The 24,051-nt window shown below is 34.0% G+C and overlaps 1 protein-coding gene across 2 annotated transcripts in view; it reads right to left on the bottom strand.

The window, feature by feature from the left end:
- Positions 1 to 24,051, bottom strand: part of LOC113521152 (ataxin-2 homolog) — a 68,468-nt gene that overhangs the window by 30,673 nt on the left and 13,744 nt on the right. The window contains exon 1 of one of the 2 annotated variants that reach the window (XM_052899064.1): positions 2,544 to 2,562. The exons of the other annotated variant lie outside the window; for it this stretch is intronic. Coding sequence (XP_052755024.1) covers positions 2,544 to 2,546 — 3 coding nt within the window. The 5' untranslated portion in view covers positions 2,547 to 2,562. Of the gene's footprint in view, positions 1 to 2,543; positions 2,563 to 24,051 lie in introns of those variants that run through there. 2 annotated transcript variants of the gene reach the window in all.

The raw sequence follows: 24,051 nt of genomic DNA, 5'->3' as shown, positions 1-24,051 counted from the left end.
TAATAATCGATTAAATACAATCGAATTGAGAAATTCATATTTGGACGTTTATTAATACATTAAATGATTGATGAATGTGATTTATTACAATTATTAGACACGAACATTCAAAGAAAGTATTTAGCAAGAAATAGACTCGATTACCATTTGTAATATTATACTATCAATTAAAGATTGATAGTAAAAGTGATTCTTTTTATTATGTTTATGCATTCGTTTAGAATAATTCGGATTCAATTTAAAATTCGATTTAACAATGGACGATCGGGCATGGTCAAACAATAAAAAATAATAAAACCATTATACATAATGAATATTGTTAATCATTATCCCTAATGGAATCGAATCTATACGCAATCGAAATAAATCTAAATAATGACCCCGACCTTTGAATCGATAAATCCATGAATGAACAATCGGTGTTCGGATCACCGCCTCTCTATTTCCCCGCGCGCGCGCTTTCACTTGACAGCTGACCTTGTCGGGGTCGCCATTTTGTTTTCATAATTATTGTTAATTTGTGTTTAATTGTATAGCTGTATGAGTGACTTGCCCTTGGTGGGGTCCAGTGCGTGTTGGCTGTTTGCACGACTCATGTCTTGTCATGACAGACAACGGTCTTGACATCTCATCTTAATTATAGTTTAACTAGAGTGTAAATGACTTTAATGAAAATAAAAGAGACTATTTTATAATTATTTATTCATGCTCTTTTCCACTTTGGTTTTATTAAAGAGAACTGTTACAGAGTTAAGCTCGCCTTTGTACATTTGGTTTCCACTGTCATATTTCCGTATATTTTATTAGAAAGAAAGACAACTAGTACGTAATATATATGGCAGTGAACTTACAGGGTACAGAGGCATAACACCTAAGTCCTTAAGGAAAGTATCATGGGCGAAACGGTATACTCTGTTATGTCCATGGTACTGCTCATGTCTGTAGGCGACGGTTACCACTTTCCATCAGGTGGGCCGTCAACTTGTTAGCCATTCTAAGTTGTAAAAAAAAAAAAAAAACTCGAAAAATGGCCAGCAGTGTCTCTCTTAAAACATCTCCAAAGCCTAACTGCGTTTACCAATCCGCCAGACAAGCATATCGATTAATATGCATATATATATATATATATATATATATATATATATATATATATATATATATATATAATAAAATATAAATAAGATATCACATAAATTGGACAACGGATAAACTTATTTTTCGTTTGAAATTCATTAAAATTAATCACTCAAGCATCATACAAGTGATCAATAGTGATATTAGCTATGTATGTATGTAGCAATTAAACTCCGAGGGCGTTATATAACAGAGAAGAAAAAAATTAATTGTAACAGTACTTTTACAATTTAGTATGCATTGTTTTTTAAACGATCTTACGCAATGTGTAGTTTGGATATTTCGGGCGAAAGTGGTCACAGATCCGTAAATTCTTTTGTTTAAATATGAAAGTGTAACAGTGAATTATGTGTGTTACGTGTTTTATTTGCCAAGATTAGAGTTTTTCGCTTATTATTTGGCATGCGAGTTTAAAATTAAAGATTTATATGCGAAAATTGTATGATTTTATCTCCACGTTTTTCTTAATTTATATTTTCAAGCAGTTCTTAGGAATGGCAAAGCATGGGGGTATCATGGGCGAAACTGTATGTATGTGTACTGTTATGTCCATGGTGCTGCTCATGTCTATGGGTGACGGTTGCCACTTTCCATCAGGTGGGCCGTCAGCTTGTTTGCCATTCTAAGTTGTGTAAAAAAAAAATAAAAAAAGTAAGATTTGATTTTTTGTTTGTAACAGATTTGAAAATTCTTTTTGTTGTAAAATGTTAAATTTATCAACTAGCAACATGGGCTGTAGTTTATTAAAAAAAAATGGGTCATGCCGGGCCATTTGTCCGTAGTCACCCATTACGATTTCACCCATACTGGGCAGATATCTACCATATATACATACATTTCGATCGGATTCTTTATTTCAATATCGTATCGTAAATAAATAATATTTAATCTATTCATTATTGGACCAATATATAAATAGTTATTGTAACTACAGTATATAGTTATTTCTATATATTACCTAATTGCCAGTAATTTATCCATTTATATAAATAATAATTAATTTAATTGATTTTTTTAAATAAATAAAAATCATCAATTAAATGCTAATTTATTTATTTATTTAAACTTTAATGCACAGTAAAATTCTATGTACATATGGCGGATTTAACACCGGACGGTGTTCTCTACCAGTCGACCATTGAGTCAAACTGGCATTTATCGTGGTGTAATGAATGAATTTACTTGATATTAGAAAAAAGTACCGCGGCTTCACTTGAAACTATGTCTTCTCCGATAATCGAAAACAGATTGAAATATATTACAGGGGTTATGTGTTCGATAAATAAATAACCCAGAAGACTCTGAGCAAGCCGTTTCGATGCATTGTTTGTTTCAAATAAATTTTCGTTCAATTTTTGTCTCACAATTAAATTCAAATTACCCGCCTAATACCATAGAAAAAGCCTTACCATAAACACACTTTTTTTTTTAATATTTCCCCGATGACTTTCGGTTTTATGATCATCTCGTTTTAAATTGACTTTCGCGGTAAAATTTTAAATAGGCGTTATTAGTGTTAACAGTGTAGCTACGTATTTACATAACACACACACACACACACACACATTAACAAGTAATGGTTCGCGTGACAAACTCTTAACGATTATTACTTTCATGTGGACGTCTGTCCGTCCGTCCGTCCGTTGATCTTCCGTGTTCACGCGATACTAATACCGTTGCATAAGAATCCAGATCATTATTGTTATTACACATGCGACAGACATTCCGTCGAATTTTTTTTTAGTCGTTTACTATATAAAGTACAAATGATCAAACCGCCAAAGATAATTAAGATGGTGGCTTATGACAAAAAATAAGAATGGCAACACTTTCTAGTAATATTTTGTTTTATGTAAATATTCTTTAATGTATTTTTTTTTAATATTTTTTAATTCAATTCACTCATAATTGTATTTTCTGATATTTTATTGATTTGCCAAATTACCTGAAATTGATATAGTGTACGATAATTCGAATTCCTACAGGAATAAATTGCTGAAGCACTTTGTACAACAATCTTATGAACATTAACTCTAATTGTCATAATATATATATTTTTTAATATTTTTTTTAATTTAATTTACTCATAATCTTATTTTCTGATTTTGCTCACAACTTAGATTACATGTTTATTTTTGTTATTTACTTAAATTTCTTACACTGTATAATTACGTTAAAGTGAATGCTGTGAATACCTATAATAGGCATGTGCATTAATATTGTATTGTATTTAATGTTTGTTATACCTATATGTTATAATGCAATATGCTGTTGGTGTTCCTTATATAAATAAATAAAAATAAATACTTAAATAAAGAATATTTACCTAATAAAATAAACATAATAAAATCACTGTAGACTTATGGCACAGCATACAGTAAGCCATGCAATTATTCGTCGCGTCAACAAAACCAGTTCTAGCTACAAATGAAATCTTTTATTACTAAGTAATATATAGAGTCTGTGGTGAGCTGTCATCGACGCAACACGTGCTGTTCTTGTCTATGTACTTTAAATTCCAATCCAATATCAAAAGTTGTCAAGGTGCATTAAAAATACTGTTAAAGAAGAATATAGTGTTTTGTTTATCTATTGAAGTGAATATTTCAAAGAAAACAGAAAATAACAGAAGGAATCTAATGTAACAAAACTGCAAAATTTGAGGTTAGAAATAATTATTTTGAAGTGTCACATAATACCAACCTAATAATATACCTGACATTCGTCAGTGTTACTAGAGGTAATATACTTAGTGTTGCCATAACAAATATAAATTTTTATCCATTTACAAACAGATAATAATAATATTATGGATAATTTCGAAGATCTTTTTACTCGAATGAAAATCGAAATGGCAAATCAAACAAAAGAAATTATTTCGCAATTAGATGAAAAATTAATACCTTTTACGCACGATATAGAAAAATTGAAGCTAGAAAATAAAATCTTGAAGGAAAAAATTTCTAACTTAGAAAAATATAAAAGAAAAAATAATCTTATTATTTATGGAATTAAAGAGAACGAAAAAACTGTAACTGATCTCATGGATTTAATTAAACAAAAATTAGGGAATGATTTAAATATCGGCCTAGAACATAGAGATATAGATGCTATCTATCGACTTGGCAAGAAAGATATAAATAATCCGAAAACAAGACCGATATTGATTTCATTTGTCAATGGTTGGATTAAAAATGAAATAATGATGAATAAAAAGAAACTTAAAGATGCATATGTTTCTGATGACTACCCCAAGGAGGTTCTTGATACAAGGAAAGAATTACAAAAGAAACTTTCCGATGAAAGGAACAAAGGAAACTATGCAGTTATAAAATATGATAAACTGATTATTAAAGAAAAGTCATTCTCTGTAGAAAAAAGGAAAAGGGAAATATCAACTTCTCCAAAGCCCCAACAACGAAAGCAGTACGTCGCGTCCAAAACAAACAAAATAAATGCATATGACGTAATGAGAGGAAGAAGTAACTCTTTTACATCTTACAACTCTGCATTTAAAGAAAATAGCTAGGATAAAGTCATCAGTCACCGCAACAGTATACCGTATATTAATAAAACTAATACAAGCAAAACATTTCCCAAGCCGACTGGTCCTCGTGGGAAATTAGACCATCACCCTTCATCTACAAATATAAACATAAGAAATAGATTAAAAAATGATAAAAGAAGATATCTAAACATATGCACATATAATGTGAGATCATTGTCATCAATAGAAAGATACTTACAACTAACATATGCTCTCAGAAATATAAACTTTGATATAATAGGGCTATCTGAAGTTAGAAAAATGGGTTGTAATATTGAAGAATACCAAGATTATATTTTATGTTATATTGGACAATCAAAAGGTTTATATGGAGTTGGATTTTTAATAAAGAAATCATTGAAAAACAACATAGTTAGTTTTACTGGTGTCTCTGAAAGAATAGCGCTACTTCAATTAAAATTCGAAGATTGGAATATATCAATAATTCAGGTATATGCACCAACAGAGAGTAGTACAGAAATAGAAATTGAAAAATTTTATAAAGAACTTGAGAAAGCACATACTTTAACTAATAACAAACTGATTGTAATCGGAGACTTTAATGCTAAAATAGGATATCCTAAGAAAGAAGAAAACATCATTATGGGCAAATATGGATACGGAAAAAGAAATAAACAAGGCGAACGACTAATAGAATACGCTCTCGAATATAAACTATCGATAACAAATACATTTTTTAAGAAAAAACCGTCCAAAAAATGGACTTGGCAATCACCAGATGAAAAAGTAAAAAATGAAATAGATTTTATATTGACGAATATGCCAAAACTAGTAACTGATTGCGAAGTTATAAATAATATAGAATTTCCATCTGATCACAGACTTGTAAGAACAACTTTACAATTAATATTACCGAAAAAAAGCAGAATTAAATTTAATAATATACCAAGGATTCCCGAAACAGAAATGGAGATAACAAATTTCAGGAACTGTCTGAATTATCGTATTGAAGCAAAAATAGAAGGAATCATAAATGTCCAAAATTACTATGATGTAATTGAAGAAGCAATATTATATAGTTCAACGATCAATACAAATAGTAGAGTTAAAGAGAACAGAAATAAAATATTCAGTGAAAATTCCAAGTCCCTAATAAAACGAAGAACAGAATTGGCATTTACAAAAAATAAAACAAAAGACATGAAAGTAGAATTAAGCCAACTGTATAAAGAAACAAAAAAGTCAATTAGGAAAGACTATAGTGATTATAGACAAAAAATAATTAAGAAAAATTTAAAAAAAAAAATATAAAAGCACTAAACGAGCTTTTAAAGAACTAAACCTGCATAATACATGGATACAAAGGCTAGGTAACAAATCCAATACAATAGTATCCAGAGACGATATATTAGTCCAAGCAACAAATTTTTATAAGGAACTTTATACAAAAAAGGACGAAGAATTTAAAGTAGAACAAGAAATAAAGTGCACTAGTAAAATAAAAACTATCGATGTAATACACGAAAATGAAATATAAGAAAGAATAAAACAACTAAAATCTGATAAAAGCCCTGGTCCAGACAGAATAAGCAATGAAATTGTGAAAATTAGCACACCTGTTCTACTTAAATACCTTACACAGCTTTTCAACATGATATTAGATACTGAAATAGTACCAAAACAATGGTGTATGTCAGATATCGTATTATTGTATAAAAAGGGCAATCCATTAGATATAGCAAATTATAGGCCAATTAGCTTACTTGTGAGTATATACAAACTCTTCTCATCTATAATATTAAGACGAATAACAAAAGAAATTGATAAAGCACAACCGATAGAACAAGCCGGTTTTCGTTCAGGATTTAGCACAATAGACCATATACAAACATTAGAACAAGTAATAGAAAAATACAATGAATTTAATAGACCTTTATACCTAGCATTTATAGATTATAATAAAGCCTTTGATAGCATTAGCCATAATTCTTTATGGACTGCCCTGAAACAATTTAATGTAGATCAAAAATACATAAATATTTTAATATACATATACTCAAATAATTATAGTCAAGTTAAACTAGAAACTAAAGGAAGTAAAATAAAAATAGAAAGAGGAGTTAGACAGGGGGATCCTTTATCACCTAAATTATTTATTGCTGTATTAGAAAATATTTTCCAAAACCTAAACTGGAAAAATAAGGGTATAAAAATAAATAGGTGCTATTTAAGCCATCTTAGATTCGCAGATGATATTGTTGTACTGGCTGAGACAGCTAAAGAATTGGAGAATTTGATATATACTCTAGATCAGGAAAGTTTCAAAGTAGGCTTAGAAATGAATACTACAAAAACTAAAATAATGACCAACAGCTTAAAAATACCAATTAAAAGAAGGGAAAACAACATAGAATACGTAGATAAGTACATATATTTGGGTAAACAAGTATCATTTAACAAAATAAACAACGAAGAAGAAATAGGAAGAAGATGTAACATAACATGGAAAAAATTTTGGTCCCTTAAAGAAATTTTAAAAGGAGATTATTCTATAAATATGAAAAAAAATGTATTTGACACTTGTCTTTTGCCTTGCTTATTATATGCTAGCCAAACATGGATTTTTACAAAGAAAGTTAAACAAAAAATTACAACAACACAAAGAGCTATGGAAAGAAGTATATTAGGATTAAGAAAAATACATAAAATTAAAAATGAAAAAATCAGACAAAGAACTAAATTAACAGATGCAGTCACACATGCTCTACGTATAAAATGGCAATGGGCGGGTCACATCTCACGATTTACTGATAATAGATGGACGTTTCAAAGTACGAAATGGACAGGACCACGAGGTAAGAGGAACGTTGGTAGACCAATAAGACGGTGGACTGATGATATATTAGAATATACAGGAAAAGACTGGTTTATGATAGGCAGAAACAGAGAGTTGTGGAGAAAGATGGAGGAGGCCTTCACCCAAAGAGGGGTCCATATCCAAGAATCGAAGAAAAAATTACACTAACAATTAGTTATTAAGAAAAAATATAAAATAGATTAGATACTAACAATACTGTATATATATTAGGAATATGGAAATAAATAAAAGGCTTTATTATTATTATTATTATTATATAGATAGATAGATAGATACTCTTTATTGTTTCCTCCAAAAGATTACAATAGTAAACTTATTATAAATATAAACAATTACAAGAAATAATCACAATGAGAAAACAATGGGCGACCTTATCGCTAAGAGCGATCTCTTCCAGGCAACCTTTGGATGGAGAGGAGTAATTATAAACAATTAGATCGGAGGCACGTTGAAAAACTTAATACACTTGTTTACTATTTAGAAACATTACGATAGACATAGTGAGTCAAATCGACATCTGAACAGCAGGCGACGAATGGCATTAGAACGTACTCAGCCGCCAGCCAAGGCTGCAGCCGGCTACGTACTCACTGACGACCATACAAAAATTAGCTGACTCGACAAATGTCGTTCCGTCGAAAGCAATTGGCAGCTAGGAACTGTTTGTATTGGAAAAAAAAGGTCTAAATATTATTCGACAATCAGCCCTTCGATAGATATATTAGCGTTAGCATCATCGTATCGCATCGTATGAGAAAAAAAATCACCAGACACTGTCAACATATTTTGTTTGTATGTTACTTTTTTATGCAACTTTTAATGGCAAACAAGCTAACGGCCCACCTGATGGAAAATGGTAACCGTCGCCTATAGACATGAGCAGTACCATGGATATAAAAGAGTATACTGTTTCACCCTTGATACCCCCATGCGTTATCATTCCTGAGTACTCAAATGTTATTTCTCTGTACCCTGTAAATTCACGTCATATATACATAAACACCCAGCCTTCAAACCGAAACACTGCCATGCAAACACAACTGCTTCACGGTAGAAACACAAATGTAACAGAGGTACTCAAGCAATCGACTTTTGTACAAAGTCTCCCTCTGGTGAGGGATTCACAAGGTCATTAGTTTATTTATTTAACTCTTTATTGCACCATAAATAAAAATATACAATGACAAGTGAATAATTCAAGTGAAATACAGTAACATAAATATAGATTGAAATACACACGTGCCATATCCCACTATAGCAGTGAATTTATAGGGTATAGATAGTTTACTATTGTAATCTTTTGGAGGAAACAATAAAAATCTATCTGTCTATTTACAATATTATAATACAAGAAAACACGTTTGTTCGGTTACAATAATTGATGCAAAAGAGTTTTACAGTTGCCAGGATATAAAAATAAAATATTAAATATATTTGTTGGGTTGCCAACACTTTATGTTATTATATATTATTAACCTATGATTAGTGATAATTGAAAATAATTTCAAAATATCACAAGGCAAAGGGGTTTACCGCAAACGGCCAGCCGATAAGAACCGGTATTAAAATATCACCGGAAAACAGCGGAAAGGTCTCGTAATTTTATGACTCAAACAGATTTATCTACTGTTTATTTACAAGTAGTTACAAATCACAATACTAGTTGTATCTCGTGCTTTTGCTTGTGTAAATTGGAATATATTTTAATTAAAAAATTTGTCTATTTATTTTAGGTACACTTTATTGCACCAAGTAAAAAAAATAATAATAAATAAAATAAGTGATACAAAAGTGGCCTTATCGCTTAGCAGTCTTTTCCAGACAACCTTTAGGTAGAGGACATTGAGAAAAAGACAAAGGGTAGATGGCGCACTATTATATAGATACCAGTGTATGTTTATATATATATATATATATAAAAACACACATACAACAGGAGAGAATAATGGAGATATTGAAAAGAGAACACAGGAAAATAGTACTAAAGGGTAATGTAGTAGAATTATATATTATAGTCTATATAATATATATATATATATATATATATATATATATACCAGAGGGAGACTTTGTACAAAAGTCGATTGCTTGGGTACCTCTGTACCATTCGTGTTTCAACCGTGAAGCAGCTGTGTTTGCATGGCTGTGTTTCGGTTTGAAGGGTGGGATATGGCAGTGAATTTACTGGGTACAGAGGAATAACACCTGAGTCCTTAAGAATAGAAACGCATGGGGGGTATCATGGGTGAAACAGTATACTCTGTTCAGTCCATAGTAGTACTCATGTCTATAGGCGACGGTTACCACTTTCCATCAGGCGGGCCGCCAGCTCGTTTGCCATTCTAAGTTGTATAAAAAAAAACATATACTTGTATATATACTTATAATATAATAAATACTGTAAATGTACACATAATTTACTGAACTAGGTGTTGTCTTGCGGAAGTCCATACAACTGATTATATTTAATTAGAACGATTTTGTTTAATTCCGCTACCATTAGTATGTATGTGATTGCCAACGCTCGAAAATTAAGCCCAATTTGTGAGCCGAACGGTTAACACAAGGCTCCGAGAAGCGATCTTATAATTTGCCTGAAGATGCCTCGTTTAGTTGTGAAACACGTGTCGCAAAACGTGCGCGGACGAAATGGCAGTCGGAGATTGATGGCTAATATGGAAGGTTGGCAGTTACATACTAATGGTAGCGGAATTAAACAAAATAATTCTTTTTTTTTTTCTAATCAAATTCCAGTTAACTCTAGTGTGTATGAGTAGGAAATATACAAATAAATAAGGGGCCGCCTGAAAATCAGCGCTATGTAGGTACCTCTCGCTGGAGGTGTGCATATATAGCAACAGCTGAGGCGGCTCCAGCAACCAGCAAAATGAACTGTTTTTTTTCTTTATTATTGTTTTTTTTTTTATTAGTGGTAATAATAGTACATTACTGCAGCGGCCAGCAACTGAGGCATTGATGGACGAACGTGCAAATGTGGGCCGAGGCGAAGCCGAGGCACACATACGTGAGTCCATCAATGTCTAGTTGTGGCCAAGGCTTGTATAGTACTTTTCTCAAACAATGCGCGGAAATCAAAAACACAATTTTACTTTTTAAGTTCAAAGACGAATAATAATTTTTCACGCGCCATAATGTTCCTTTGTTTTTTTTTCAATAAACAGCTTTCTATTTGTAAGCTAGTTCGAAATTTAAATAAAACTTTTTATTAGTTACCTCTTTGGTAGCCATGTTTTGAAATAAAAGGTCATTCCATTTTTAAATTACAGGACAGATATGAGTTTACATAGTAATTTATCTGGCCGCAAAACACGACAGATATGGATTTTCATACAACTTTTGTCGGCCGCTGCCCCCATGTATCTGGACAGTACGGCAATTTTGATTTATCTCTAAGAAGATTGTCAAAATAATGCTCACATTTCCAAGCATGTTTGAGAAAAAACTATTTATCTATCTAAATATAAGTATACAAACTTTTACATTTATACAACAAATTTCTATACTATAACTAAAACGGCTTTTTCTATCTCATGTCTGCAAAAATAAATGTTAAAAGATTACCTATTAAAATAAATAAATTTGACTTTGGGTTTACTGGAAAAGAACTCATATAGAGTGGGGGAAAAGGGATTGTTAGCAATGGAGTTTGACAGCCCCATTGTTAGCAATTTACCCTATCAGGTCGACCTCCACGTGGTTCTCCCTGGAAACCATCGTGAACAAGTCTTATTGAATTCGTCATAATGGACTAACTGACCTGCTTCATCCTCACCTATCATCCTTCACTGGTGCCCCGCCGGTGTATACCGGTGGCGCGGGTGGGGTTACCATTCCATTATCACCCATTAAAAAAAAAACTCATATAGAGTTAAGCTTTATACTATCATATTTCTTTATTTAATTAGTGTATACAATAAAGTATAAATAAATAAATAAACTAATAATATAGTATAGCAAAAATTTAGCGTTCGTTACCTTACTTAAATATGAAGGATTCACCACGAGACCGATTCTTAGGTAAAGCAGCAAAGTGCCAACGATGTTGTAAGTACTTACCTGCAAAAGAAAATAATATATTGTTAATATAGAGTAAAGAATAATGTTCTCTGCCCAAAGGTTGTCTGGAAGAGATTGCTCAGCGATAAGGCCGCCTTTTGTATCACTTCTCATTTACTATTTACTGTATTTGTTATTTCTCTTTTTACTTGGTGCACTGAAGTGTAAATAAATAAATAAATAAATAATACCACAGATAATATGATTATATTACTAGGTAAGGCTCAGATGAGTCGTCAGGCACGTGTCAAGATGATCCTATCACGAGTAATGTAGAGAATTCTAAAGATTTCTATGTTTCATATTTGCTGATTTTATCATTTATTTTTAAGTGGGTTAGTCACCATTCGGTGGGGGGAGAAGGGATGGTAATGCGGGCTACCAGTACCATTATTAACAACATATCCATCCAGAGGGAGACTTTGTACAAAAGTCGATTGCTTGGATACCTCTGTCCCATTCATGTTTCAACCGTGAAAATATAAGTAATAAGTTACCGAAGGTTATTTTGGGTCTTAGATTTTTTTTTGATGGGTGAAAATAGTATGGTAACCCCGCCTGCGCTAACGGGATACGCTGGCGGAGCACCAGTGAAGGGTGATAGATGAAATATAAAGAAAACAGGTCAGTTAGCCCATCATGATGAATTCATCAGAAATTAACCATGATAGTTTCAAAGGAGAACCGCGAGGAGCTCGACCTGGTTGGGTATATTGCTAGCAATAGGATTCTCAGTCTCCATTACTAACAATCCCTTCCCCCCCCCCCCCCCAAAGTAGAGTTATTGTAAGGTCCTGCGCGACATGTGATGATCGAAATAAAAAATTAATTTCACAACACCGACCTTCCAATTCCCATTCAAAGCTCAGTGAAAAATGTGTGAGTAAAAAAAAAACAATGCAAAAAGGTATGTAGAATCTTCGTTCAATATACAATAAAGTCAAGGTCGACCCTCAGTTGTTTAATACGAGTACAACGCAATGGAAAATTAAAACTAACTGGTTATAATCTCACAATACAGCGTACAGATAAGACAAGTACCTACATTTTGCTTCAGAGAAGCAAACTTCAATTGTTACAATTGTTAAACACCGAATTGTTTATAATTACTCCTCTCCATCCAAAGGTTGCCTGGAAGAGATCGCTTTTAGCGATAAGGCCGCCCATTGTTTTCTCATTGTGATTATTTCTTGTAATTGTTTATATTTATAATAAGGAATATCTTTTGGAGGAAACATTAAAGAGTATCTATCTATCTACCAGAGGGAGACTTTGTACAAAAGTCGATTGCTTGGGTACCTCTGTCCCGTTCGTGTTTCACCGTGAAGCAGTTGTGTTTGCATGGCTGTGTTTCGGTTTGAAGGGTGGGATATGGTGTGAATTTACAGGGTACAGAGAAATAACACCTGAGTCCTCAGGAATGGCAACGCATGGGGGGGTATCATGGGTGAAACAGTATGTGTGTTTACTGTTATGTCCATGGTACTGCTCATGTCTATAGGCGACAGTTACCACTTTCCATCAGGTGGGCCGTCAGCTGTTTGCCATTCTAATTCGTATAAAAAAAAATCTATCTATGTATCTATCAATTGTGGGGGTACAATACATACACATTAACAAAGAGACATATTACATTGAAAATATTTACGCACGAGAAGTAGAGATGACTAATATATGGCAATATCTATATAATATATTTAAAATATTAGCCTAATAAAATATAGCAGTTATAATATAACAAACATTAAAAAATAAAAGAATTGAGAACCTCTTTTTTTAAGTCGGTTGAAAATAGCAGCTTCGGGGGAAAAAGAATTGTTAACAATAGAATTTGACAGCCCCATTGCTAGCAATATACCCTATTAGGTCGACCTTCACGTGGTTCCTCCTGGAAACCATCGTGAACAATTCTTGTTGATTTCGTCACGATGGGCTAACTGACCTGTTTCATCCTCACCTATCATCTCTCACTGGTGCCCCGCCTGTGTATACCGATAGCGCGGAGAGGTTTTACCATTCTATTATCACCCATTAAAAAAATAGCAGCAGAAATAAAAAAATAATAATATCGAATTTAAAACTGATCGATTATAAAACTTATTATGGAAATCGATTCATACGTAATCGTCTAAGATAATCGAATAAAAAAAATTGGAAATCACTTGTATTTGGAAGTCACTTAAAAGCGGCACCACGTGTTGTAACATATATGTACATGATATAGTTATTAAATGTAACACATGTAATATTACAAGTTGCATAACGCGAGTGTCAGCACACTTTCGGACGACATTGACCAAGAAACGGTACTTTTTATTACAAGTTGGTAATATTTTTGTAGTAACCCGTTATCTTTTTTATACAATACTTGAACTTTCGATTACACTAACATAAACAAGTATATATATATATATATATATATATATATATATATATATATATATATATATATATATATATATATATATATATATATACGCAGTTGTGTCCGGAAAGTACGTATAAAAGTTTTTTAAAAATTTTATTTTACAATTATTCAGGTAAATCAATTTTATCCCCTTCAAAGTACTCCCCCTGTGACATAATGCACTTGTGCCAACGCCGTTTCCACTGTGAGAAGGCTACTTGAAAGTCCTCTGGTTGTAGGTTTCTCATGCCCCGTCGTAGCTTTTTTTATCTCATTTATGTCCCCCAAATGCCGCCCCCGAAGTACCAATTTGGTTTTTGGGAACAAAAAAGTCACACGGGGCCAAATCCGGCGAATGGGGGGGTGTTCGGTCACCGTAATGGAATTTTTACTCAAAAACTCACGGACAACAAGAGAGGTGTGGGCAGGGGCATTGTCGTGGTGAAGAATCCAACGCCCCTCTCGCGCCAATTCTGGACGAACTCGTGCCACACGAGCTTTGAGGCGTCTGAGCACATCGACGTAGAATTTTCCATCAACTGTCTGGCCTGGAGGGACGAATTCTTGATGGACAATCCCCCGAACATCGAAAAAAACAATCAACATTGTCTTGACATTTGAGCGGGATTTTCTTGATTTTTTTGTTCGTGGTTCCCCGGATGTCTTCCACTCTTTGCTTTGGGATTTTAATTCGACATCAAATTCGTAGAACCAAGACTCATCTCCAGTGATGACTCGGTTCAAAAAGTCACCATTCTCTTCGGCTTCCAACCAGTCCTCACAGCAAGCAACTCTTCGTGATTTTTGATCCGGGGACAAAAGCTTGGGAACGATCTTGGCGCAAATTTTTTTCATTTGAAGTTCGTTTCTTAGAATTTCGTGGACCACGGTTTTGCCCAAATTAAGCTCTTCAGCCACCTGTCTGACCGTTAAACGACGGTCCCCATTAACAAAAGTTCGAATTCTTTCCACGTTTTCGTCGGAATGTGAAGTGGAAGGACGTCCTGAACGTGGGTCATCTTGAACGCTTTCTCGGCCCTCTCTGAATCTTTTTAGCCACTTGTGGACGGTTGGTTCCTTCACAGCATCATCCCCATAAACTGTTCTGAGATCGGCAAAAATTTTACGGCCATTCTTGCCGAGTTTCGAGAGAAACTTGATTACGACGCGCTGCTCTTCAACGGAAGCGGGCTCCATGCCGACGGGGTTTCGTTAAGAGGTAACTTCACAGATGGCGTGACAAGCCAGTTCGCACCGCACGGCAGTCAGACCAGAACTGAAGCATTGTTAGGGACATAAGGAAGGGGTCCTGCGCTTACCTGGCCTCCCCACTACTCTTTCTCGCATTCCAGAACACTAATACGAACTTATATATATATATATATATATATATATATATATATATATATATATATATATATATATATATATATATATATATATATATATATAAAAAAGTATAATTTATTTAATGTATATTACAAATATTTAAAAGTAAAGTGTAATTTAAACTTTAATATAATATGAATTGTGTGTGTTTATATAACAGAACGCAATGTGGTCCCGGCATAGAATAGGCCACCCCTTCCTTTCCCATGGGTGTCGTAAGAGTCGATTAAGCGAGGGAGAGGGATGGGTAGCAGCGTCCTTTTAAAACATCACCAAAGTCTAACTGGGGTTGCCAATCCGCCTGGCAAGCGTGACTACTGGCAAACCATCCCCCTCCTTCAAGGGGGAGGCTTATGTTCAACAGTGGACAGTTAAAGGCTGGTATGATGGTGATGATGGAGATCCCGCTTTTTAATTGAATCGACATTGCGTACCTCTAAAATAGACAATATTATAAAAAAAAAACCTAACATTTATAAGAGATAATATATAAAATATCCTTAGTTTACTTTTTCAAAATTGTTAAAACATTAATAATATGTCATGAATATTTCATCGCTCATGCGTATAATGAAGCGTTTTCACCGGGACAACTAATGGACGACAGCTGAGCTATTAATGAACAAACATCCGCAACATCAACCATTCACAAGAGTCGCTCATCACGTCCGCGCCATCGTGAGAATGTCAATCATAACGCAGGAGAAAAGTACATGACCTTTCAGTTTTTGAATTATAACTTACTTCCTAATAAAATGTAATGTAACACGCATCAAATTTTACCTTTTCATCATATTCAAAATCATTAATTTTAGTTAGTTAAATCGCTTCAAAGACTAGGTGTATTTATTTATCAGTTTAACGCAAAACGCACATCACTAACAAAAATAATAAAAAAAATATTAAGACGAAAATATCAAAGAATAAAAATAAAAAAGAAAAAATTCGCGGAGAGCTTTCAACAATTTTAATGATAGGAAAAAAAAAAATAAACTGCGCCTCACTAACAAGTTAATAACACGTTATAACGTTGCGTAACGGCTAGTGTATGTGTACTTTGCATAATAACATATAACAATAGCGAACGCGATGTAACAAGTGCAAATACGTCTTCGTTATGTTATTTATGTTTGAAAAAAAAACTGTTAATTGAATTTCGTTTCGGCGAATTTTAAAAACGTGCTTAGTGTGTAGAATCTTTTTTTTATACGATTTAGAATGGCAAACTAGCTGACGGCCCACCCGATGGAAAGGGGTAACCGTCGCCTATAGACATGAGCAGTACCATGGACATAACAGAGTATACTGTTTCGCCCATGATACCTCTTATGTGTTGCCATTCCTGAGGACTCCATATCCCATATCCCACCCTTTAAAACCGAAACACGAATTGGACAGAGATACCCAAGCAAACGACTTTTATACAAAGTCTCCCTCTGGTATTTTAATAATTTTAAAAAAATAATAAGTAGTACTTAAATCTGATATTTTCAAGCTACACTTTATGATACCTATATTAAAACAAAGTAAATACTTTTAAATGAAAATGTTTTTCGATTTTGGAATCAATAGACTGAAAAATAACAGAACAGTGATATATTTTAGTATAATTTTTCTTAAACATGACATTTTAATGTACACAAACGCACGCTTATCATGGTCATATCAACCTGTAACTGTCCACTACTGAACACAAACCTCCTTTTTAGGGTGTTTTGTCAGTAGTTGCCACAGTTGGCAGGCGAGTTGGCAACCCCAGTTAGCCTTTGGTGATTAAGACCTCGATCATTAAGTTCCCTTAGTCGCTTCTTACGGCACCTACGGGAAAGGAAGAGATGGTCCATTCTATGCCAGGACCATGTGGCGACACAAATGCACATTAATCGCCAGAAATTCCCATGCTGTTACCAAGACCACGGTAACAGAAGACGACAGATTCCGCGAGCGCGAAGCCGCGGGAAACTGTTAATTGTGCTATAACGATACATTCTTCATTATTTTAATCTTATCTTATTTATTACAAAAGACTAATTAAAATTCGCTAGTTTCGCAAAATAAATATCTTTTAGTCGCAAGCTTTTTTTTTTTTTTTTAATTAGCTAACAGTTATTTTACGAGTCTGTGAAATTTGTGTCGGCTATTTTTCGCATATACTAATTACGCTATTTATGACGCGGCACAATTAACTGTTACATTTCGTTTGGGAACTGCGTTGTGTGAATAGTACTTTAAAATGTTATTTTATCAACTTGACTATTTATTACGTTAGTCATATTTTAATTTTAATGATTTATAATTTTGTCGCCGAATACAATAAAAAAAAAAGGTCGCTGTGTGTGTCCCGGCACAGAATGGGCTTCCTTCCCTTCTCGTGGGTGTCGTAAGAGGCGACCGAGAGAGAGAGCGAGGAATGGGCAGCAGCGTCCCTCTTAAAACATCTCTAAAAGCCTAACTGCAGTTGCCAAACCGCCTGCCAAGCGTGACAACTACTGGCAAATGTCCTCTTCTGGGGAAGACTTATTGTCCAACAGTGGACAGTTAACGGCAGAAATAATAACAATAATAAACTTGATTGTTCTATTTCATGATTTCTCACTATCTATCATATCATGGGACTATCATGGGACTGTAATAAGTTGAAAAATGTCATAGATATAGTATATCTTTATATTCTGTATCATTCGGGGGGAAAGGGACTGTTAGTAATGGGGTCTAATTGATCCATTGCTAGCAATGCACCCTATCAGGTCGACCTCCACGCAGTTCCCCCTGGAAACCGTCGTGGTTCATTCCAGTGGTATTCGTCAGGATGGGCTAACTGGTCTGCCTTTTCATCGTCAGCTGTCATCACTCACTGGTACCCCGCCAGTGTATACCGATAGCGCAGGCGGGGTTACTATTCCATTTTTTATTATTTAATCAATCATCTTATCATTTTCATTCCATTTTTTTAATTGGTTAAAAAAATCTGTATCATTAAAGGGAACGAAAAAGTGTCCCATTCGTGTTTCTACCGTGAAGCAGTTGTGTTTGCATGGCTGTGTTTCGGTTTGAAGGGTGGGATATGGCGTGAATTTACTGGGTACAGAGGAATAACACCTGAGTCCTCAGGAATGACAACGCACCGGGGGTATCATGGGCGAAACAGTACACCCTGTTATGTCCATGGTACTGCTCATGTCTATAGGCGACGGTTACCACTTACCGTCAGGTGGGCCGTCAGATTGTTTGCCATTCTAAGTTGTATATAATAAAAAAAATTAATTCATTCAAATACTATCGAGTTGAGAAATAAATAATACTTGACCGCTGACATTAACCTCTGTGGGAATAAGTGGATATCATTAACGGACGGTATATCGAAAGATAATCAATTATACGCGTTACACTGAACGCTCTGACGCCGCCCCATCACGAAGATGCTGGACCTCGACTGTGTACACGCGGAGCTGTGACGTGATTTGTTATTTTTCTTTTGTTCTTTTATATAACGTATAATGGCAAACAAGCTGACGGTCCACCTGATGGAAATTGGTAACCGTCGCCTATAGACATGAGCAGTAGCATGGACATAACAGAGTATACTGTTTCGCCCATGATACCCTCCATGCGTTGCCATTCCTGAGGACTCAGGTGTTTTGTTGTAATAATAATAAATCTACTAAAAATTTCTTAATTTAAAAATATATACAATAAAAAGGCAATAAATTGGCAATGTTTGACGACCTCTGTGGTGAAGCATGCGGTGGTACTTTACGTAAATAAGGTCACGGGTTCAATTCTCGGCTAGTACATTTTAAGAAATGTAGTTTTTTTTTTAACTGGGTCTAGATAGCGGGGCACCAGTGAGAGATGACAGATGAGGATGAAAGAGCAGGTCAGTTAGCCCATCGTGATGAATACACCTGGAATTCAGCACGATGGTTTCCAGCGAGGACCACGGGGACCGGATAGGGTATATTGCTAGCAATGGGACTGGTAGTCCGCGTTACTAACAATCCCTTTCCCCCCTAATGTCACTGGGTTGAGTCTTAACTGTATTTTCTATTCAGATAGTCACCTTTAACATAAAGCGAAGACAACGTGGGCCGACCTTGTACAGATCAGGTTACTGTTGCTACAACTGTACAGTACACTCCGAATAGTGCCCTTCGGATCAGCCGGTTCTGATGTAACGTTAGTGTCCAAAGAGACTGTTAGGTGACCCTTGTTACGTCACTTTTCTGATTTAAACACAAAAAAAAAATATGTAAACAGTAATAATTACTTTTTAAAATATATTTTTTTTTTATTTTTTTTTTTTTACTTTCATTTTATACTTAATCTTGCTGGTTACTCTGTTTGAGCCATAGATTATTTCATTTGATCTTCTAATATAGTTAATTCTTTGTTATAGTAATAATTATATATATATATATATATATATATATATATTTATTTATTTTTTAAAATATTATATGTACGTTTATTTATCTGTTTATACGTCTAATTATATGTTTATAATGTTTATTTTCTGATATTGTTTACACAACTTAGATTACATATTAGTTTATTTTTTTGTTATTTACTTAAATTTCTTGCACTGTATAATTATGTTAAAGTGAATGCTGTGAATACCTATAACAGGCGTGTGCATTAATATTGTATTGTATTTAATGTTTGTTATACCTATATGTTATAATGCAATATGCTGTTGGTGTTCCTTAAATAAATAAATAAATAAATATATTAAATACTAATATCTATATTCCTTCAATTCGATAATGTACCGCCTACTTATTTCTCTGTTCGCCCAATGGTTGACTGGTAGAGTACACCGTCCGGTGTTAAGTCCGCCATATTGGTACATAAATTCACTGTGCATTAAAATTTAAATAAACTAAATAAATTTTCTTACAATTGTTATCAAATATGTGAAAGTAAGTATGGTTTTTTTTTATCGCCTAAATATATCAATCATGATTTTATGACATCAAAATGGTCTGGTGACCTCATTTGAGCTATCAAAATATGCTAGCGTTGTACCAGTAAAAAATAATAGGTAAAGTTGAAGACAAATCTAAAGCCTGACTGCGGCTGCCAACTCGCCTGCCAAGCGTGGCAACTACTGGCAAACCTGTAGTTGTGTTCAGCAGTGAACAGTTATAGGCTGACATGACGATGTAATACTTCATGCCAGATACTACATGTATCTGTCATGAAGTATTACATAAGCTGCTTTTTATAATACCGCAATTATAATACTTCAGTCACGCAGACTAAGTCGCGAGCATAACTAGTTCAAAATCCACAATCCGTGATTATGTTATTTCTTAAATAACATCCATTTGCGTCATTGAATCTATATCGAGAAAACCTGCCTTCTTGACTGTGTACTATAATTTGCCAAGTTACCTAAGTGCAAGCAGATACTAGAACACTTCCTGGTGTCCACGTTTCTCACTTCGACACATAACTTTCACTGGGAAATTCAAATTTCTGCAATTTAAATCTTATCAGAGCACTTCGACCTACTTGTGACAGCGAACGACAAAACTGTTTTTATTTTTTGTACATGTATTTATTCATTTATTTTATACTTTACTGCACCAAGTAAAATGAAAAATAACAAATACAGTAAATATTAATGAGAAGTGATGCAAAAGGCGGCCTTATCGCTGAGCAATCTCTTCCAGACAACCTTTGGGCAGAGGACATTGAGAAAAAAATAAAGGTGGTAGGTGGCGCACTATTATATAAATATTATCATATACAAACATATATACATACATAGATACACATACATATATTATATATACACAATCAAATACATACATAAACATACACATACTTAACAGCACACATACAATAGAAAAAAAAATGACGAAGAAAAACGAAGAGAGAACACAAGAAAAAAGTACTAAAGGGAGAGGTGGTAGGATTTAACAGAGGTTAAATCCTACCACTATCTAGAATCAGCGTTAGCATTTTATTTTGTATACTGTATATTGTTTTGTAATTTAAAAAATTAACAAGTACTTATTTTTTTTAAATGGGTATACATATATATTATAAAATCAAATGATCGTGTAGTCTATATAAGTAATAGAATAAGGCCATCCCTTCCTTTCTCAAGGGTGCCATAAGAGGCTACTAAGGGAGGGCGAGGGATGAGCAGCAATGTTCCTCTTAAAACATCTTTAAAGCCTAACTGCGACTGCAAATCCGCCTGCCAAGCGTGGTAACAACTGGCAAAACCTCCCAATAGGGAGGCTTATGGTCAACAGTGGACAGTTTCAGGCTGATATATACATTTTTTTATACCACTGAGGTAACAAACAAACAACATAGCAACGCGCGCGTAATACCTCTTGTATTACGCGCGCGTTGCCGACCCTGAAGAAACCTCTTTACCCCCTTTTTGAAGAACCCCATGCTGTAGTCTCTTGTAAAACCTCGGCAGGGAGCTCATTCCATAACCTGAGTGTTCGTAGGAGAAAACATCTCTGAAACCGCGTTGTACACGACCATTTAGGCTGTATGGTATGAGGGTGAACTCCCTGTCGATGGCGAGCCGTACGAAGATGGATTAAGAAACTTTTAACAACGTAATATACATGATTTGTTGTAGGAAACAGTAAAAAAATTTTACTTAACAATTCGCGAATGGAACCCTAATATCTGCCAAACTATTTTATGACATAAGACGTTACTGGGTCGAGGTCGTATATTTACAATGTAAATTTCTTTTGAATATGTTTGTCTATGCTCCGCGACCATTGTTGCACCTTATCTGCTGTACATATCGATGCCCACGGGTTCGCCTACACTGCGGTTGCTAATGGTCGCATGAATTGTGACACGGTCTTGTTTTATTAACTCTGTAATATAATGGATACATGATTATATTGGTTACATTGTTTTCATATCTGACTAGAGTCGAATCGAGTCTTTTGTGTATTGACTAATACTGTAGATGCAACAAAGAAAAATGGACGAAGGATATAATAGAATGGTATCCTAGAAATGGGAAAAGACAACGAGGAGGGCAAATCAAAAGATGGGAGGACGATTTACCTAAAGGATGGAGAAAATCAGCTAGGGATAGAGGAAAGTGGATGCAGTTGGGGGAGGCCTATGTCGACAGACAACCTGACCAACATAATGGTTGCTAGTAAGCTAGCTTAGTAATAAGTAGTATGTAAGTTAAAGTAAAATTGTAGTCAGAGAATAAAGGCTTTATTATTATTATTAACTTCCTTATTATTATTAGCTTCCATCACAGCCGCTCAAGATTAAGGATCCCGAATGGTCTAGAAACTAGTCGTGCTTTCTCGATCTAATTACATGTGAGTTAATCCAATATTTATTACATTAAAACACTACAGATATTTGTTTTGTTTGTATTTAAATTTCTAAAGAGTTGCATGTTTTATTTGATTGTATATAAAAAGTAATGTTCAGGACTAACTGAAAATATTTTTCAACGATTTCAATAAAAGAGAACATTTCAAATTCTTCTATATTTTTGCGTGTAAGTGCGTTATGAAATACCTTTCTCTTTGTGAACATAAGTCGTCTGTAAGAGATTGTACTAGCGAAAAATCGCCTTTTATGCCTTTTCATATCTATAATTTGTTCTGTACTTTATTCTACTGTATTTTAATTGATTTTTCTAATAGTTATTGTATATTTTTTAACCGATTCCAAAAAGAAGAAAGTTCTCAATTCGATTGTATTTTTTCTTTTTTATATTCGTTCCCTCATAACTCTAGTTATTTTTACTATATTATTTAGGAGCAAAATTTTAAATTATAAAACTACACTTCTCAAGTTATGTGAATGTAAATTAACTGGCAATAACTTGCCAGTCAATTTTTAATTAAAACCTGAAATGGTAACGAGGCATAAATAAAACGAGACCGCGTAATAGTGACGTGGATAGTTTGTAATTATTTTGTTACTAGTATGAATTAATTACGACCGCGTAGTTGCAATGCATGAGTGACAAGTGACAATCGATCTTAGATTATGTACATACATACAGAGACAGATGTCTCAATACAATACAATACAATACAAACAGTCATGGGGGGATTGTTAGTAATGGGGACTAGTAACCCCATTGCTAACAATATACCCTGTCAGGCCGACCTCCTCGTGGTTCCCCCTGGAAACCATCATGATTGATTTATTGTTAGATTCATCACGGTGGGCTAACTGACCTGCTTCATCCTCACCTATCATCCCTCACTGGTGCCCCGCCAGCGTATACCGATAACGCAGGCGGGGACACCATTCCATTATCATCCATTAAAAAAAAAAATACAAACAGTCAAAAGGTACAAATCAATTAATTACTTCAAGAAAAGATGAAAATCATACAATATTTCCAATTTTGCTTGATTGTTTTATTTATTTATTAAAAATATACAATGACAAGTGAATAATTCAAGTGAAATACATCATCATTGTGTTCTCTTTTATTTGATATATTAAAGGTCATGTTCAAAAAGCCTTTTAGATATTCAACAGCTTCTTTATTTAATGACGCAAAGGTCTTAAGCGTTCGTAAACTGTATATTTTCAAAATTATAACTATTGGTCACAGCATATCCAAAAGTCACTGAATAACCCTAAGGCTTCAAACAAGCGTTTTTACACTCTCCCTACACCTAC

The sequence above is a fragment of the Galleria mellonella genome, unplaced genomic scaffold, assembly GCF_026898425.1.
Source record: "Galleria mellonella isolate WM207_F2 unplaced genomic scaffold, CSIRO_AGI_GalMel_v1 utg56, whole genome shotgun sequence".
NCBI lineage: Eukaryota > Metazoa > Arthropoda > Insecta > Lepidoptera > Pyralidae > Galleria > Galleria mellonella.
This window is presented reverse-complemented; position numbering and strand designations above follow the sequence as displayed.